Genomic DNA, 20170 nt, shown 5'->3' with positions numbered 1-20170 from the left:
TAGGTCATATTGAGAATTTTGAATGTCTTTAGATAAAAACTGCGAAGTCATCCAAGAAATTTGCACAAGGGAATAACACGCTCAGATTCAGAACTGGAAGAGGAATTGTGACAGGGATGTGGACAACAGACTGGGAGTTGAGCCTGGCAGTGGGAAGGCTTCTGGCTTGGTTTTGGTTCTCCAGGAGAGGACCTGAAGCAAGGCAATGGCATTGGGTGTGAAAGGAAAGGAGATTAAGAAGACATTGCATTGGGAGGCCGAGGCAGGCCGATCACCTGAGGTCAGAAGTTCCAGAGCAGCCCGGCCAACATGGTGAAACCCCATCTCCACTAAAACCGCAGAAATTAGCCCGGTGTGGTGGCGGGTGCCTGTAATCCCGGCTACTCAGGAGACTGAGGCAGGAGAATCGCTTGAACCTGGGAGGTGAAACTCTTGTCTCAAAACAAACAAAAAAACAACAAAAAAGACATTGCAGAGAGCTCTTGTGACATGATGTCACTTTGCTCATTTATTTCCTCTGATCATATTACCCCTTCCTGCCTCTGATTCATCAGGTAAAATTCTTCTCTTCCTGCAAGCCAGGGCTAGCTATGTGTTCCAAGCAACCATTCTGGCCGTGTGTTTGAGTGACACCCAGTCCGCGCTCCTGCACTGTGCTATGCACATCACTGCTGTGTCCTCTGTCACATCACACAGAAGGGTGACATTGTCTAGTGTTTCCTGCCTTCCCTAGAACTTCTGGGTATGGGTTTGGAGCATACGTCACGGTCCGCTTGTGGTTAAGACATGGACCAGAATCTTACGACAGATTCTGGCTCATGATTTGTGCTGGAGCGTTTACATGCCTATGTCAGAGCTTCAGAGATTTCTTTCTCTTTGTCATGAAACCTGCCTGGGTCCTTCCTGGACTGAAGATAACATGGCATGGACTACCACGTACTCACAATGAACATGATCGTGAAAGAAAAATAAAACCATTGGTTATTGTAAATCACTGAGGTTTCAGGCCTGTTTGTGATGACCCCTAACTCAGCATCTCTTGATTGATGTGATGCAGAACCTGGCTCAGAGCTTGGTCTAAGAGTAGTGCTCTATGTTTATTTGTGGTAAAAATGAATAAATGATTAGGAGAGGAACTATAGGTAGCTTGAAGGCTTCTGGTCAGAAGGCAGCAGATTTTGTTAGATCATCAGCTAAACCAGAACACAGGAAGAGAGGGAGAGACAAGTATAAATGTGTTTGTGGGCACATTGAATGTGAAGTACTGGAGAGGTCTTCCTGAGAACGCAGATGGTGGTAAGTTGGAAATATAGGACTCATGGTTCTCTAAGATTGTCAGCATAGAGATAAAAAATGCGAACTCTTTAATTTCAGATGACAGTTAAATTATAAGAGCAGATTCAATGATCCACGGAGACAGTGAAGAATATTAAGAGACAAAGGAAGAATATTGGAAAATGCCTACATTTAAGGGTGGGAAGCAGAGGGACAAGAAGAAACAAAGAATAAAAAACATGATAATGGAAGCTAAGAAAAGGAGGTTTTTAAAAGCAAATCGCTATCTAGTAGCGTCACTATATGCTACAGTGACATGAAATAGGGAGGGTACTGGGAGGGAGGAATGACATTTTAATACAGCCAGGAGGTCCGTGTTCCATGTGACAGAGGAAGAGTGAACACTGCGATGAATGTCATTGTAGATACAGATGAGCACGTTAGACGCTGCTTTCCAGATTCCACGTTATACCACTTTTCCACTCCTTGAGACTCCTGCACATTTCTGGTTCTCGGAAGTCCCCTTTCGCCCTCAGCCTGACTATGGCTTTATTTGACGCAGTCTTTGGCTGATGGGGAGGCAAACACACACCTGTTGCCTGGGGTGGGAAGCTGTCTGGACCTGGTGAGTTACTTTGCCTCCCAGAAGACTTGTTTAATTCTAAGTTTTGGGCTACACTGTGGAGAGCTTAATTGCCCAAGTCTTCTGGGTAAGAAGAGTAGTGTATTCTCACTGATTCATTCAGCAAAATTTATTGAGCACCTACTATGTACAGGAACTGAATAACATTATCATCTGAAGCTGGAATAACCAATGTGAATCAGAGCTCAGAGAGATTTTATGCCTTCTGATTTTTAGTTTTCATTAATGAGAAGTCTGTGCTTCCTAATTTTACATTTCTAAGCTCTGCAAATGAGATTAGCATTGTGAAATAGACAATGTCTATATCATAATGCTTATTTAATGTGTATATAGTAAAAGCAGTCTGTAGGTAAAAGTTTTTCAGACTGCTTTTATGTAGATGGGAGCATCGGGGAGGAAATGAAGCTTGGCTGTTTTCTTCCTGGGACCTTAAAAGGGTTATCTCACGTCTTTGGATTTTCATTGCTTATAATAGATTGTTTGATCATTCAAACCATTATATATTAAAATTAATAGCCAGAATCCACAAATTACGTGGATGAGGCTCTGAATCAAATGACTTTTGAGATTTTGCGGTTTGAATCTCTGATTGGGGAGTTTAATATCTCATTGCACTGCTGGACCCCCGAGGGAAAGTTCACGTTCAGTCCGCACCATATTTAGACAACCTGTTTGCAGATTTCATTCTCAGTTACCCTAACTTGTCATCTGACCACATGCAAAGTTGCAAATTCTAATGTCTTTTTCTAAGCTAAACTGAGAGAGCACCATGAAATAAATGCCTATCAGCAGACATCATATGTCACATATTAGAGAAAAAAGCTTGTCTATTTTAACAAGGTCCTTTCCCAAGAAGGGGAGATGAATTTGGGATCTTGAGAGAAAATGACATCAGCGAGGAGGTTAGCTGAGGGACTCTTATAAAAAGGACCAAATTACAAGGCATATCGTGTCCTGATTTACCCCCTATGTTCTACATTCAACCATGAAATCATTTCAAAGAAAAAAATTCAGATTTATGAGCAAGGAAAATATCTAGAGCTCATACTGCCCTCTGGTGGTCATTCGCACACATAGCCAGAAATGCAAACGCCTCGGAAAACTTGACAGCATCTAGTTTACCGACTGAAAGTCAAATTGCAGAAACTGATGAAAAAAAACAAAACAAATAAAAAAACACCCTCTTTCCTGTACTTTAAAGTTTCTTGATCATTTCATATTTAAAACAGAATAATAGATACTATTTACAAGTATTCACCTCTGAAGAGAAATAATTGTCTCTGACCTTGACTCTCAGCGATACTATTTGATGTAAAAAATAGGTCTCGTGGTCTTAAATGATGGTTGAGATAGATAGGAAGGTGGATACGGAGAGGGAACTGTTTTTAGTTCACTTCATTTCAATGAGGATGCTCTGGGGTTCTGGGACCTTCTTGTAACACTTTCTAGGTATTATCTCCTGGAAGGACACAGGCACCTGCCCATCATATTTCTATGTCTCTAGTCTTTTTAATATGGTAAAAAGGCAACACAGAGATACCCTGATAAAAATCTCAGCTGTTATTTCCCACCTTTTTCTGGTGGGTTTGCTCTCATTACTGTCATTTTTTTTTCTTTTTCTTTTTCTTTTTCTTTTTTTTTTTTGAGACAGAGTCTTGCTCTGTTGCCCAGGCTGGAGTGCAGTGGTGACATTTTGGCTCACTGCAACTTCCACCTCCCAGGTTCAAGAGTTTCTCCTGCCTCAGCCTCCTCCCAAGTACCTGAGATTACAGGCATGTGCCACCACACCTGGCTAATTTTTGTATTTTTTGTAGAAGTGGAGTTTCATATGTTGGCCAGGCTGGTCTCAAACTCCCGGCCTCAAGTGATCCTCCTGCCTTGGCTTCCCAAAGTGCTGGGATTACAGGCGTGAGCCACCGTGCCTTGCTGGCCCTCATTACTGTCCCTTTTGAGAGTGTGTTGTTAAGATCCTGGGCAGGTCAAATCCCATTGTTTTGTGGGTGAAGAGACAGGAGAAATCCTGGGGAAATGCGTTTCTACCCCATCTAACAACACCTGTGTGACTTTGTTTTCAGGATAGGATGTTTTTTCTTCCTTTTTGATTGTATGTAATTCTTAGGCCGGGAGGACAGAGCCAAATACAGCCTGTATCATCCACAAATAGGGGCTTTCTCAGTAAGCATCAGTCACTAAGGACTCATTTCAAATAAGCCAGGTAGGGATTTTTAGTTCAGCGATAAAGATATGATTAAGAAGACAAATCGAGAGGAAGCTGCTGGTGTTTCTGTACCCTGCTAGGTGCTTTCTAGCCTGTTAGAGTCAAAACAGCAAACGTGAATCCCATAGCAAAGAGATCAATGAATGAATGAGTGAACACTAATACAGATGCAATTCAAGTTCTAGTGGAAAATGAGTATACTTTATTTCAGCAATAATTTTTGTCTCTCTTTGGTGAATACGGGACATGTCAGTGCTAAGCAGAAAATCAGAAGCCACCCTGGCCATTGAGGGCACAATGGCTCAGCTTTTTTTCAGTGTCTACGCTTCTCTCCATCTCTGGGCTTTGCTGGTAGGATTCAGCAAGTGAGGATTAACAGCATATTGAAGACCATATAAGAAGCCAAGAAAGATGTTGTGGAGCCTAACTCTGACTATTTACATTTACGTATCGACTTCAAGGGCAGAGTACTGCCATGAATGCATAAGCAGTAGAGAACACACCTTGCTTTTTTCAGAAACAGATGGACCTTCATGGGCCAAGCAAGCCCACACACTCTCTCACTCACACTCACTGTTGGGGTACACCAGGCCTCAGGGGCCTCTGTGGACTCTGAGCTTGGGCAAACATATCACCTTGATTAAAAGATTAATCCATAAATTTGTTTGGGAATATTTTTCAGCCCTAACAAGAAAGGAGATTCCATCGCATGCTACAACATGGATGAACCTTGAGGATATCATGTCAAGTGAAATGAGCCGGTCACTAAACGACAAATGCTGTATCATTCCACATGCACGAGGTCCCTAGAGGAGTCAAATCCGGAGACAGAAAGTAGAATGGTGGGTGCCAGGGGCTGGCGGGAGGAAGGATGGGGAATTCGTGTTTAATGGGGACAGAGTTTCGGTTTTGTAGAGTTCTGGAGATGGATGGTGGTGATGGTTTCACAACAACATGAAGGTATTTAATACTGATGAACTCGATAATCAAAGTGGTTAAGACGATAAGTTTTACGTTATGTGTATTTTACCAGAAAGGAAACCAAACCAGTGTGTATATTCACTCCACAAATGCTTAGTGAATGACTACATGTGTCAAGTTCTATGCCGGGAGCTGGAGATACAAAGATGGAAGAGACATGGCAACTGTCGCAGAAAATGTCATAATGTTTCTATGAAGACATCGTCAATTTTGGTGGGTCATTTTAATGTTTTCTTTAAAATTTCCCTTTTTGATATGTTTTGGTGTGGTCTCAGAAGCAGTCTAACTTTATAATGATTATTCAGCAGGAATAATATGAACGATAACAAAAACCACACTTTGAAATAGTAAATAACTTTTAGTTCCTTCACAATGAACCAGCCTGACTGCTGTAACTGTAAGGGTAATAGATCTTCATTAAAGTCCCTCATTTCTAGCACAATAGGGTTTTGCCTGCTATTCTTTTCCCCCTGAGAGATGGAGGAGGGAAAGAAGGGAGGGATGGGGTGGGAGGGAAGGAAGGAGGGAGGGAGGAAGAAGGGAGGGAGGGAAGGCGTGAGGTGCCTGTCATGATGAGTCCAACAGTAAAATCAATAGGTGTTGTCCACTGACTATCAATTAAGGCACAATTAAGGCCTCTGGGTTTTGATTTTGATCAGGCTGCTGGCAGTTTAGTGGGAACTCACCAAATAAACAATAATTCCAGACAATTGTCCCCCTTGTCATGATTCAGGAGCGTATTTTCAAATGAGGTGTAAATGAGGACTTTGTTTTGTATGTGGAGACAGCAGGGGCAAAACAAAACCACCGGAAAGACCCAAGTAGGTGGGAAACAAAGGAACGAAACTGTCCAGCACGGGCACCTGCAGCTCGTCCCTGGCAGACGCTTGAAAGGCACTTGGTTATTTACCAACTTACTGTGGGATAGGGGTGGGAGCAGAATACAGTGTACTTTCGGATGATGCCGTTCAGCTTGAGAGGGGGAAGCCAGGACACAAAGACCATGGAGGCTGAGGCCGCCGCTGCCTTCACGCCCGCGGGAGGACCTGGAACTGGAAGAGCCGTGCGTTTAGTCACAAGGTGGGGCCTCAACTTGGGCTTGCGGACCCACGCTTCCCAACACGACCCCACTCCGCGCTTACTGTTCAGCTCTTTCAGGATGATCGTTATGGGTTCTGCTGTGCCCCCCCCAAATGCATATGTTGAAGTCCTAACCCCCAGGACCACAGAATGACACTGTAATTGGAGGTAGGGTCTTTACAGAGGTAATCGAGTTAAAATGAGTTTGTTAGGGTGGTCCCTAATCCAGTACTTCTGGTGTCCTTATAAAAAGGGCCAATTTGGACACAGAGACAGACATGTATAGAGGGAAGATGATGTGAAGACACAGGGAGAAGAGGGCATCTATAAGCCAAGGAGAGAAGCCCAGAACCGTTGCTTGTCTCAAAGCTCTCAGAGAGAACCAGCCCTGAAGACACCTTGATTTTGGACTTCTGGCCTCCAGAACTCAGAGACAGCAAATAAATTCCTAATGTTGGAGTCTGTGGTCCTTTGTAGCTGTAGGACCTAATACAGTCAGTTCTAGTCCCTCTTGTCCTGGGGAGTCTTCCCAACCCATTTCAGCCCCTGGCGACTTCCTGCCTCTGGATAACTGGAGAATTAACTTCTGGATCAGTCTCATTTCTGCTGCAGTTTTTGGCTTTGAATGTACTGGGGATGAACCTTTTGGATCCTGAATTTGAGAAGCATGAGGGTGAACTACCTCAGCCAGCAGACCCCACCCTCCCTCACCCCAGTCATTTTGTAATGGTACCACTTTGGGCTCAGGAGAGGTATGGAAATATTGTTGATGAATAGGGATTATTGTGTTCAAGATTCACAGTATCCATGTAAGACAAACTCTCCTCTGTAAACCAGCTAAGAAGGCAGAACATGGTGGCAGCAATATTAAGCATGATTTGGGAGTGAGACTGAAGGCATGCCCCACTCCTCTTGTTATTTGATTTTATTTTCCAGGTTGAAGAGGTGAGGGGGGGTGAGATGGCCAAGACACGGAAGATGCCAAAATGTCAAAGGTGCCAGTGAGGAAGGCATCAGAGCTCTTGCTTTGTTCCTCATTAACCTCACTGTCCACATGGAGGGCAACCACACTGATGGAGACATTGAAATTCCAACCAGTAGAAATCCCTTGCAAGCCCCTGGAGAAATCTGTGTCTTTTACTGCTTTGATGGCAATGCAACTGCTCAGTAAATCGTTTTGGAGTTGAATGTGCATCTCATAATTGTCACCTTGACTCTTCTAAGTCTGCATAACAAAACCAAGAGCTTTGGGTGAGAACTAACTTGGGTTGGACATAGTCACCATTTGAAAATATAAAATCTTGGTAATCCATTTTTGGCAAGTCTTGCTGACAGTGGAAGGTCTAGAAAAGGTAACACACATAAGTGATAGATCCTGGGTTAAAAAATCCCTTGAGAACAAACCTGTATCAGGTGAGGGCAATGTCTAAGACATCCACAACCTAGTTCAGAGCTGCCAGGGCTCCTCCTGAACAACAAGGGCAGAGTGAACATTTCCTGGGGATTTTAATCCTAGTAGACACCCCAGCTTAGCCAACATTCTCAGTCCTTTCCATAAAGCCCCTGGTTGGTGTTCACCACACTGAACACTCTTGCTGGGCAGCTTCTCTTTAGGAGGCCAAGTAGTCTAGCACCAACCAGTTGAATGGCTGCTGAAGAGGGGTCAGTTGTATTTGTTTCCAACCTGTTTGTGACAATTGTACCTGTCATGGGTAATACTGTAAGTTAATTCATTACGTAAACCAATGAAATTCAAGTGCAAGAGAAAGCTGTTTCTATGACAGTTAATGGGACTACTTTGGAAAGGCTTCCTTAGAGGTAAGTTAGAAAGAAATTAAAAAGAGAAAGAAATTAAAAAGAGAAAGAAATGAAGGAAGGAAGAACAAAAGGAATGAAGGAGGGAAGGAAGGAAGAAAGGAAAGAGGGAAGAAAAAAGAAAGGAAGGAAGGAGGAAAGGAAGAAGGGAAGACAAAAGGAAAGAAGGATAAAAAAGAAAAGAAAGAAGAAAAGAAGGAAGGAAGAAAGGAAGGAAAGAAGAAGGCTGATCTATGTTTGGTCAGGACCACTGAGAAGAATGGGACATGTGGATTTGTCCCAATTTGCAAACAGATCGTTGGTAAATGGTCACATGCTCTTAATTGAGATACCAGTTGAAAAATGCAGATGCTACACATTAAATACAGTTCATGGAGTAAAAGATGGCACAGAACTCCAATCTTTTCACCCAAAACTTCAAGAAGTGATCCTAAGTCATGTGATTAGAGAATGATTAGGGAATAAATACATATTTATATGTTTTAAGTTAAAATGCAACATTTCAGGTACTTCTTGACCACTGTACAGTTTGGTGATTCCTTGTTTTAAGTGATGATTTCCGTGAGCATGCCTGTGTCACAGCCGATTGAGGGACTTTTACTGCGCCATCTAAACTCGCCGTTGGCTCCTCCTACATGGATTTATGATCTACCTTACACAAGCTTTCCTTGTATGGTTACTAGAACTTTGTACAATAAAATAACAACATAGAAAAGTTGAAGAACATGGCATTTTGGAAAGGCTTTCTGGATGATTGAGCTAATCTTTTCAGAGCTAGAACTTAACATTTTAGTTCTGGTTTGGACAATATCATAAAGCTTAAAGGTGTGGGCCCTGGAGCCTCACTGCTGGTTTCATGCGGCTCTACCACTTAGCTCCATGTCCTGGAGAAGCTGATTAACTTCTCTAATAATCTTTAGTTCCCTCATTTATAAATCTACAACAATAATTGTGCCAGCTTATGTTTTTACTCTTAGAATTATGAGATAATTCATGTAAATGATTTATTGTTCTCTGTACAGTAAGCACCAAATAAGTTCTAGCTATCATCTCTAATAACCATCCTTATGTCCTTGGATTATATGTCACTAAATGATACTAGCCTTTACTTTGTGACTCAGTGGTGAATGCCAAACACCTGACACTGAGAGTTGCAGAAGACAGAGATGGCATAGGATGGAGTAAAAAACGGTATACCATGTCTGTTTGGGACATATTTCCTTGAAACATTCTTAGTGACCACATTCCATTTTGGTAGTCTGAGTTTCTCTTATGAAGGTCAAAACAAACTTGGGAAGTTTTCATGAATTCCTGGGCATCGTAGAGAGAAGTTCTGCATTCAAGTTTAATTGATTGCAGTAAAGAATGTGGCCTTCAGAGAATTCTCTCTTCTACATTCCTCCAATGCACCGGGACATCCCTTCTGAGCTGCAGATGCTTCTGTGTCTCATGTGTCCAATTGGCTGAGACGTTTCACACAGGCACCTCAGACCGACATAGTCACAACAGCGCTCACCGTCTTCTATCCAAACCTGCTCTTCTCTTGCCCCATCTCAGACCAGGACCTGGAATTGTCTTCCTGCTGTCACTCGACGAGCCCTTTGGAGGTCCACATGGACAGGACAGGTCAGCAGTTGGGCTCTCCCCCTGATTTGATGATGCTCCCCAACACTGAGCTCTGTTTCAGTTCCCTGAAAGTGGTTTGCTTCTCCCACCCCGGACCCTTGGGATGCCATGATCCAGGGTCTTGGGATGCCTCTGTCTGGACTTTTTCCCACCCTCTGCCTTCTTCCTGGCAACGCTTACTCATCTCTCAGGTTCTAGTATGCGTCATTTCCTCCAGGAAGGCCTCCCTGATCACCAGCTTAGGTCAGGTCAGGACTTCCATGTCTCTGTTGAGACTCTTCTTCATCATTGCACTTGAAACAATCCACTCAGGGGTGATCTATCAACATCTGTCTCCCCCACTAGCTTGCAAACCCCACCACGCCCATCCTGTTTCTCTGCGTCTTTAGTTCCTGGGCCAGTATCTGGAACATACTAGATCCTCAATACAGATTTTCCAAGAGTGGAAAAATGATTTCATTCGTGTCTGTGTGGTAGGCAGGATTCTACAATGGGTCCCCAGGAGCCTTACCTTCTAGTATATGTGCCTGGGTGATTCCTTCCCCTTGAATGGGTGTGGCATCTGTTACTATGATGGACAGATTCCTCCCATGGGCAGGCTGTGCCATGTGGCAAAGGTGAAGGGCTTGTTCAGGTATCATTGAGGTCCTAATCGCTTGACTTTCAGTTAATGAAAAGGAAAGTTTCCTGGGTGGGCTGGGTTTAATCAGATGTGCCCCTTAGAAGAGGAGATGGAGGTCAGAGACAGAAGAGGTCAGAGAGATTGGAAGCCATGTGAGGATTTCCTATTGGTCCTGAAGAAGGAAGCTACCATGTTGTAGGGGGTGTGACAGGCAGTAACAGGCAGCCTCCGGAAGCTGGTGACTCCAGCCCCATAACCAAAAAAAAAAAAAAAAAAAAGATCCCATAACCTCTGAGCCTGGGAGACCTTGACCTCAGATGAGGGCACAGGCCCAGCTCACACCATGATTCATCTGTGGGACCCTGAGCAGGGGACTCAGCTCAACCAGACCTGGATGCCTGACCCCTGGAAATGCTAAGACATTTGTATTGTTTTAAGGTGTTAAGGTTGTAGCAATCTGTTCCACAGCATAGAAAATAAATACAAGTGGGTAAGCCCTCCTGTAACATACCTTAATGTAAAAATACCACAATCATTTTTCTGAAACAGTATTGCCTTGAAGTAGGAATATCAGACAACAGTCTGATTAAACACCCACACAGACACCTCAGTCAGCTTCATTTTTTTTCACCATCATTTTTCTGGTCTTAGCAAACAGCCACAGGCAGGTGTGTGTGTGTGTGTGTGTGTGTATGCACACGTGCACACACAAACATGCATGTACATATGTGGTACACCATGGTAGCCAGATCCTTCTAAGCCCACAACTTTTCAGTAGCTTTTCCTGAGCCATGCCGTGCCATGCGGATGCTACGATCCTGGAGGGACAAGTCACGTTCACAGCTGTCATCCCACCAAGCGTGCACATATGTCCCTTTTCTCTTCCCATGTCCGTAAGACTCTGGTATTTTTGGCCTTTCCTCTCACTAGAGCAAGAGTGTTCAAGCATTCTTTAAATGTTTGACTGATCCTTTAACCAAACCATCATGTGAAAACCCAGCACATAACACAAGTGGAAGTGGGGCAGCTCTTGAAGCCAGGGTCAGGGGAAGAATGGAGTCTCCCACTGGGCCTCTTGCTTACCACTGGGCACCTCTGGGGCCCACCTAGTTTGAGGTAAGAACCTAGTTTGGGATCCACTGCAGTGGAGGGAGTGTGGAAAGCCACATGGTAGAATCTCTTCTAGGACATCTTGTTGCTGGTATACCTGCCACTGCACAGGGCACACTACCATAGGCCGTAGAGCACCGGAATCTTAAGCAGTGTTGATTGGCAGTACTTCCCAGTGTCTACTGAGGAACAGTACCACTGGTGGCTATGCAAACACAACATGCAATCTACCTACTTTCAGGTCTACTGAAGTGTGGTCACATAGTCACCCCAGCACACGTCACAGGCACACACTATCCACACTTTCACAAGTATGTATGGCTCAAAGTATGCGTGGTCAGAAGATTCAGAGGTATCCGGATGTCAGCTTATTTTTTTGCTTCCTCTTAGCTCTACTTTCAGATCTCCTCCCAATGAGATTGCTAATTGACAGTGGGGAGGGAGTAGAGAGCATATATTACACCTGCTGCTGGCCCTCTCACATGTGCCTTCAGAGTTATGTGCATTAGTGATGTGTTCAGTAAATATTTGAACTTAGCTATCTCTATTGATACATATGCAAGGTTTACTCTTGTGTAAAGGGATCAAGGCTAAAACTGGCTTTTGCCTTCAGAGTGAAAATAGCAATTGGAAGATTAATAGATTGCATTTTGTTTGTGTTCTTTTTCCTTATGGCTTGGCTCATATTATGGTATTGGCAAATAAAATGGCATCAGGATTTCACAACTGTTTTTAGAAGTCAGGATTAGTTGTTCTTGTGCTCAAAAACAGAAAGCCAGATCACCAAGTCATCCTTTGTGTTTCTGCAGCAATAATAGGGGCACAAGTTCTCATTGATTGAGCAGTCCTGGAAAGAGAACGTGAACTGTGAGCAGTAGTCACAGACCCCCCAAAATATGTCCATGCACCTGAGTCTATATTTGTGGATAAAAGGTGATATCCATGGCTCTGACACTCTGACCACAGGCATGAGAATATGTCCATGCACCTGAGTCTGTATTTATGGATAAAAGATGATATCCATGGCCCTGAGACTCTGACTACAGGCATGAGAATATGTCCATGCACCTGAGACCGTATTTACGGATAAGAGATGATATCCACGGCCCTGAGGCTCTGACCACAGACATGAGAATATGTCCATTCACCAGAGACTATAGTTATGGATAAGAGACTATGTCCATGGCCCTGAGATTTTGACCACAGACATGAGAATGTGTCCGTGGACCTGTGAATATGTCTATGAGCCCAAGAATCTTTAGATAGAGGTAGAGAAACTACCTTTAGAGGACAAGCACAGACTCGTTCTCTAAACAAATATTGCTATTGCAAAGAATCCCTTGCAAAAGTAAATTTTTGCCTTTATTAGGGTTAAGTTTCTCTTTTTAGTATGACCAGTGACCTAATAAGACAGTTTAAGCCTCCAGGCTGCCTAGATTAGGAACACTGGTACAGGACGCGTGTCTAGCGTAGACAGCTGGATCAGATGCTCGCTGTTACTGCAGCCATCTTTCTTTGCCGGCAACAACATTGATAAACGCTGAAACTTCAACCTGAGCCTAAAATAGTATCTTATTGAGAAAGAACTGAGCAAATGTTGGTAATTATTATTTTACTGGAAATCTATCTGTATTTTTACACAATTTAATTGAAATTGCAAGTGTAATCCAAAGTTCAAAATTACAAAGCTTTCTCATTGAAGTATAAATAGGATCTATAATCAATTTGACTGGGCATTTGTTCTCCGAATTGGCCTTTGTCCCTTCTTCCAATCAGATAAATAAAATTGCATTTAATTCTGTAAACTGCTGAAATGCCTAATTATATTAGGTATTCAGTCTACAAAAGTGGTTGACACAATTCTTCACCGTTTCTAAATTATTGAATTTTTCATGGCAACCTGGGAGATAAAGTGATATTATTCTAGTTTTTCTCTTCTTCCCCCCAATCTTCACTCCACCTCTTTTTTCTTTTTGAGACAGAGTCTCGCTCTGTCACCCAGGCTGGAGTGCAGTTGCACGATCTCAGCTCACTGCAGTCTCTGCCTCCTGGGTTCAAGTGATTCTCCTGCCTCAGCCTCCCGAGTAGCTGGGATTAGAGGTGCCCACCACCACACTCGGCTAATTTTGCATTTTCAGTAGAGACAGGGTTTCACCATGTTGGCCAGGCTGGTCTCGAACTCCTGGTCTCAAGTGATCCACCACTCCACTTCTTTTTGAAAATGCAGACTTATCCTAAAGAAATATTGACACTCAGTTCTGCATAGTCCTTGTCCCATACCACCGGCAAAAGTGGAATTCATGGCCTCTTCCTTGGGGTAACTGGGGGACCCAAGGCAGGGTTTTCCATAGGCAATCCCAGCTCCATACACTATCAGCACTGGAGACAAAAGCAAAGCATAATTGATTGACAAATTAGACCTTGGGCCTTGGGGTCAAGTTCTGAGACAGAACTCTATCATTCTTGAAACTAGAATATTAATTAAAAATTGATCTAAAATTGTGAGTTAATAAGGTTCTGTGAAGAGCCTTCCCTTCTTATTGGATTTCTGTACATTCTTCTAAACATGCAGGTGCAAAACCTTTTATGGATGATCAATTTGCTCTTTAAATAATAATTCCTGTGACATTTGCACTATTGCTTAGCAATGTAAAAAGGAGTATTTCACCTCTAGTCTAAAGGAGTGGAGAGCAGATAATCAAATATTGAGTGTCAGGAAGCATCCCACTCTGTGGCAAGCAGGTGTTTTCAGACACCACTTCAGCTCTCATACGTTGGTTCTGTGCAGTCTGATTGCTACAGCAGATTGTCCCTAACGACAATCCAGTTCAGAGACGCTTAGGTAAGGTGCCCAAAGACCCATGGGCACCAGGTGACAGAGCCAGCATTTGCACAGCTCTTTGTTTATTACATTTAAAAAAAATTAAATTATGGCTGTCTTCACTCAGGACTTGGCTTTCTAGATATCTCTATTGATGTGTGACTTCCTAATGGCATTACATTTGAACCTTAGATTTCCCTAAATAATCCAGTTTCTTAGAGCAGAACTGGCTGACACCTGTACATTCCCTGGAAAAACTACCTATGCATTTTAGAAAAAAACTAAAGCAAATGAGGATTAGTTTGGGTGTAGACATTATAATTTGAGAAGGACTACAGAGGCAGCAAAAACACCAGGTGAGAGTGGATGCCTGGGGCTGCTCGGAGGAGCAAGGCCTGGCTTGCCAAGGTGAGAGCAGAGAGTGAGGTGGAAGATGGCAGGCTCAGAATAACAGGGAATCATTGTCAGGGGCAGAAAGGCTGAAGAGAAGAGCGTATCATGGCCCCTGAGTAGGTGTTCTTTGCTTCCATCAGAGCAGATATGGGATAGAATAACGTCATTTTTGATACTCTAGTAGTGGGGGAGATAGCATAGACATCAAACCTGCCCATACACAGGAGGTGACCAGCAATGGCCAACAGCTTTCCCGCCCTATACTGCTTAGGGAACAGAGTCCTGGCAAGAAGACAAAAGTTGCAGAGACAATCCAGCACAGCATTTAGCTCTGCTAATGTCTCATCTCAATGCATACTTCTATGCTGGAATATTTTGGGAAGGTTCTACGTGGGCATCAATTTGACATCAGTTGCTCCTTCCTTTATTAAGGTGGAGGCTACTTTTCTCACTACCACGGTAGTATTTATCAGAACTTATCTGTTCCTTAAACAGGCTTGGCTAAGGCCCCTCAGAGTTTCCCTTAAAATAATACAGAATCTTTGTTGTATGGTTTCTGTACGTTTGGGTAATAGTCACACAACCCAATCCAAATTGTAAGGAACAGCAAGAATTATTGTTGTAGAACAAAATCAGCAGCAATTTAAATTTTTACAAAATCACCATGAATTCTTGCAAGAATTAAAAAAAATTAACATGAAGTTCTCAAATTAAGGACTTATTCTAAAGTGATTCAGCTGGCAAAGAATAATAGAACTTCAGTCTGTACATAATTTTCAAGAAGTGGAAGGACGGATTGAATCAGAGCTTACACTAATAGCTGAATAGCTACTAAAATTATTCTAACAAGATACAAAACATGTATGACAAGTATTACAGCTCTAGGATAAAATGAGTTTCTATTTACAATAATACTTGGCCAAAAAAAAAAAAAAAGGAAAGAAGAAAAAATATAGAGGAAGAAGAAGCAATGGATTACACACATCAAGCAAACGCAAGAGAGGACGTTAATGGTCTGAACTGCGCTGGGATATTTTGGGAGGGCAGCAAAGGTTTGCACTGAGAATAGCCTGATGAACTGCAGGGCAAAGGCAAGTGAGCTCTCTGTGGCCCAGCCCTTCCAGCAATTGCTGGGACCCGCCGCCCACCCGTCTCTCACCATCCTCTTTGGTCCGGGTGAAGATCTGCTCACTCCTGACCCCGTCTCCTGCGCGGGTGAAGGCCAGCACCTGGATGCTGTAGTTGGTGTACTTTTCCAACCCGTCCAGCTCCAGTGAAGGCTGTGTGGTGGTGATGTTTTTAATCTCACCCAGCTCTAGAGGACAAGAACAAGAAAACAAAATCTCACTTCTGAGCCCATTTTTGCTCGTTTTTCCACACTGTCCCCACTGACTGTCCCTGTGCCATGCCATCGCCCATCCAGCCATCATCTGGACACGGGAATTCTCAAAGGGACTATGCACAGCCATCCTGTGAGCTCATGGTGTCATGTGGCCCTTTGGAAAAGAACATTCACATCAAACTGCTCCAGAACACAAGGCAGAACGTTGGTATGGAAAATGAAGCAATTCGCTCCAAGTTAAGTGTTATCAAGCCAAGGCCAGCACCAGGGCTGCCACTCACCCTTCAGCAGGTGCTAATGAGCAATGTCCCCTGCACCCCTAGCAGCACATTTAGGGCGACACACACACACTGCACACTCGGCAGCCCCACTGCTAACTATTCGTTAGGAAGCTTCTGCAAGCTGAGGGGTTTCACTGTTATTTTAAACAAGCTCTACTTTAACATACATGTATTTTTATGTACCTAACTTCATCTCAAATATCTGATCTACCCTCTTCAGCAAGTTTCAAGTCTATAAGACAGTGTCTTTAACTATAGTCGCCACTTTGTACATTAGATCTCTGGAACTTATTCATCTTGCATAACTGAAACTTTGTATCATTTCAGGGTGGAGGAAGAAAATGCTAACTATGTGAGATGGTGGACCTGCTGTTAACTAGCTTGATTGTGGCAAGCATTTCACACTGGATACATACATCAAAACAAGCTGCATGCCTGAAATACATGCAGTTTTTGTCAATTATACCTTAATAAAGCTGAAAAGATAACATCTTTAAATAAGAAAAAAATACACCTGAGCTAAACTGAGTGGCTCAGCCAACCCCTCTTTTTACCTGGAGTGAACTCCTCTCAGCTTCAATCCTGAAGTGACATGCCCATGTGTCAGAAACTTGGTGTCAGCTAAAAATGCTTCACTTTCAGGAGTGGGATCAACTAATAATATTCACAGATGGAACACTATGCACTCTCATCTCCAGCATATGATACATGGCAATTTGAGAAAACTTACAAATGACGTGCTAAGTACTTCCTCGGTGTTTGGCTGATGGGTTTTGAAATGAGTCACCTTCAGAGCATGAGAAGGGCCTGAGAACTGTTCCCCTAGGGGAAGGGGCTGTCAGCGACACGTTGGTACCCAGAGCAGCCCGGTTACCCCAAGAGACCAGCAGGTCTGGGGAGTTCCTTGTTGAACAGGTCTGTTTTGGCTACATTTAGAGAACAATCCAGTTGCTTGTCAATCCCTCTCACTCTCCCTGGCCTCCGTATAGGGAGTGGATGTGACATGCATGCCTGCCTAGGTGCCAGTGCTATGCTATTCTAAGTACAGATAGTAACTTATACAACCAGCAGAGTTATTCAATTACTTTTGCAACCCATTCATTTTACAGACAAGGAAGTCAAGGGACAGAAGGATCAAGGAACCCAGCACAGTGGCTGAGGGGACAGGCCGTGGATCTCAGCTGCTCTCCTCAGTTGCTCTGGGAAAAAGTAGAAAATGGGCTAAAAATGGAGGCACCCACGAGCCGTCGTGTCAGCCAGATTAAATGGGCTTTTGCTTTTTGCCTGTCTTGGTTTTCCTTCCCACTCATTGTTTGTCTTTTCTCTCATGTGTCCAGGATATTGCACAGAAGTTCACAAATGAATAGCCATGTATTTTGTGATTATGATGACTGTGGAACATCTTTTGTTCATCTTTTTTTTTTGTCACCAAAAAGATAATGTGGAATGGATACAGCATTAAAGGAGAATGGCAAATACTGCATGGGATGGCTGAAGCCTGTCCCTCACATGCTAAAGAGCCCTTGTGCCTTCTAGGAGTTGCAAGAAGAGGGGTAAAGGGGCTCCACGTGGCTCCCACAGTCCAGGCCCCAGTGGGAGCCGAAGGCCTGGGACCACCAGAAGCAGACAGTTCTGTAGGCTGGAGCTTTGCTGGGGAGAGAGCAGGGCGAGGATGGCCCAAAGACAGGCCTTTGGACTCCTGTCTTCTAGGGAGGCCAGCAGGGTGCCAGCTGTTAGAGGTCACAATTTAGAAATCTCAACAGAGGGCTTACGAAAATGACGAGAATGTCTGTGCATGTGTCGTCACCAGGCAGTCAAAATATCAATACGTGGTTGTCCCAGATGGATTGGAAATTCTCATCTCTGAAGGACGAGTCTTTCCATATTCAATTATATTCCTTTTCCTGAATATATTTAACATAAGTCTTTTGGATTAGGATAAAAACCCAAATGTAACCAGACATGACGGCTCATGCCTGTGGTCCCGGCTACTTGGGAGGCCAAGGTGGGAGGATCGCTGGAGCCCAGGAACTGGAGGCTGCAGTGAGCTGTGATTGTGCCACTGCACTCCAGCCTGAATGACAGAGCCAGACCCTGTCTTTAAACAAACTAATTGAAAACTCATATGCTAATGGACAAACTTTAAATATAGAACTCATTAAGATGTTTTCAGATTTAGAAACGTCACTGTCAAATATCACACACGTACATCCCTACAGATATGCACACACACAATCCATAAAAATACAGCTGCGGGGAGGGGCTGGTCAGAGCAGGGTGCTGGCAGCTGGTTACGAGACTTTGATGAAGGTCTTTTTTCCCAAGAGTGCAGGGTGTCCACCTCACAGAAAAAGTAGGATCATTTCACAATATAGGAGAAAGCTGTGACCCTCCAGCTATGCAACTCTTGAATCAGACAGAATGAGGAAGAAGAGCCTGGTGGGGAGGGAGAAGGACAACCTGGCCTCTCTGATCTTCTTAAAGAGAGCAAACACTTGGCTGGGCACCGTGGCTCACGCCTGTAATCCCAGCACTTCGGGAGGCCGAGGCTGGTGGATCACGAGGTCAAGAGAGCGAGACCATCCTGGCTAACGCGGTGAAATCCCATCTCTACTAAAAATACAAAAAATTAGCCTGGCGTGGTGGCGGGCACCTGTAGTCCCAGGTACTCGGGAGGCTGAGGCAGGAGAATGGCGTGAACCTGGGAGGTGGAGCTTGCAGTGAGCCGAGATTGCGCCACTGCACTCCAGCCTGGGCAACAGAGCAAGACTCTGTCTCAAGAAAAAAAAAAAAAAAAGCAAACACTTAAAACAAAATGATTAAAAATGCTAATGGTTAATATACTAATTAGAATTAACATTTGGATGTTTACTCATTAACGGGTTCAAGTTATTTTGATTAACTAATTTATCATGAACGATGAAGACGAAGGCAGTCAAAACCCCAATTTTAAGATTTCTAAAACTACCTGAGCCACAGTTGGCTCTATCTGCTAGAACGCCTCATAGACTGTGAAGGAAGGCTATTTTCCTGGTGACAGATACTGGGTGACTAGCAGATATGGAAGAAATAAAAAGCAAAGAATGAAAAAAAAGAAAGCCAGATACAAAACTGAGTGTTTAGTTTGCCATTCTTTTTAACGCTTTTTCTTTTTAAACATGAATTTCTACAGTCTAGCTTTCATGCCCCTGTAGGGCTGTTTAATACACACACACACACATACACACACACACACACACACACACACACACACACTAACTGAAGTGTATTGTTCAGTTGAGGTCATGAGCGACATAAAATTAAAAATATATATAAAATAAATTTAGATATCAGATTTTTTCTATTACAAATTTTGTTTTAAACAAAATAGTTTTGTGTATTTATATCTTGCCTCATTCTCAGAGGGTTTTAAGGCAGAAAACAATAGGTGTGGAAATAGCTTCTGAAGCAAGCCCCAGCTGCCCACACACTCCAGTTGGCACCTAATTGTTGCTTCCTTTCAGAATGTACCATTTGTGCCATGAAGAAAGATGGATGAGATGGAAGGTGGCAAAAATTCAGAGGAAAACGGTAACTTTTCAGAGGATACAATTTTCCTAGCACTCTCAAATAAATTGTTTCTTTCAGGCCTTAACCATGATTTAACTTTCTGACCATGAAAAAAATTATCAGAAAATTCATCAAAATATTGTTTATTTAACCTTCTCTATCAAATATACTAACCAGTTTTATTTCATCTGATCACATTAACAACAGAATTCTTTCTTAGACATATTTTGGAAAGTATACGGGTTATTGCTAATTAAAGTGGTAGTAACAATATTTGCCCCTCTCAGCCTGTGTGAATGTGTGGGGTGTGTGTGTGGTGTTTGTGGTATGTGATGTGCATGGGGTGTGTGTGTGTGGTGTTTGTGGTATGTGATGTGCATGGTGTGTGTGCACCTGTGTGTGTGGTGTGTGTGT

The 20170-nt window shown here is 43.3% G+C and overlaps 1 protein-coding gene across 1 annotated transcript in view; it reads right to left on the bottom strand.

Annotated features, from left to right (window-relative positions):
- DSCAM (DS cell adhesion molecule) overlaps nt 1–20170 on the bottom strand; it is a gene marked incomplete at its 5' end in the record, with an annotated part of 789264 nt that overhangs the window by 87783 nt on the left and 681311 nt on the right. The window contains 2 exons of the mRNA XM_058427845.1: nt 6036–6169; nt 15744–15899. Of these exons, the coding sequence (XP_058283828.1) occupies nt 6036–6169; nt 15744–15899 (290 nt within the window). The remainder of the gene's footprint in view (nt 1–6035; nt 6170–15743; nt 15900–20170) is intronic.

This window comes from Hylobates moloch, unplaced genomic scaffold (genome assembly GCF_009828535.3).
Source record: "Hylobates moloch isolate HMO894 unplaced genomic scaffold, HMol_V3 SCAFFOLD_14, whole genome shotgun sequence".
NCBI classification, from domain to species: domain Eukaryota; kingdom Metazoa; phylum Chordata; class Mammalia; order Primates; family Hylobatidae; genus Hylobates; species Hylobates moloch.
The sequence above is the reverse complement of the archived record's forward strand: the minus strand, read 5'-3'. Positions and strand labels throughout refer to the sequence as shown.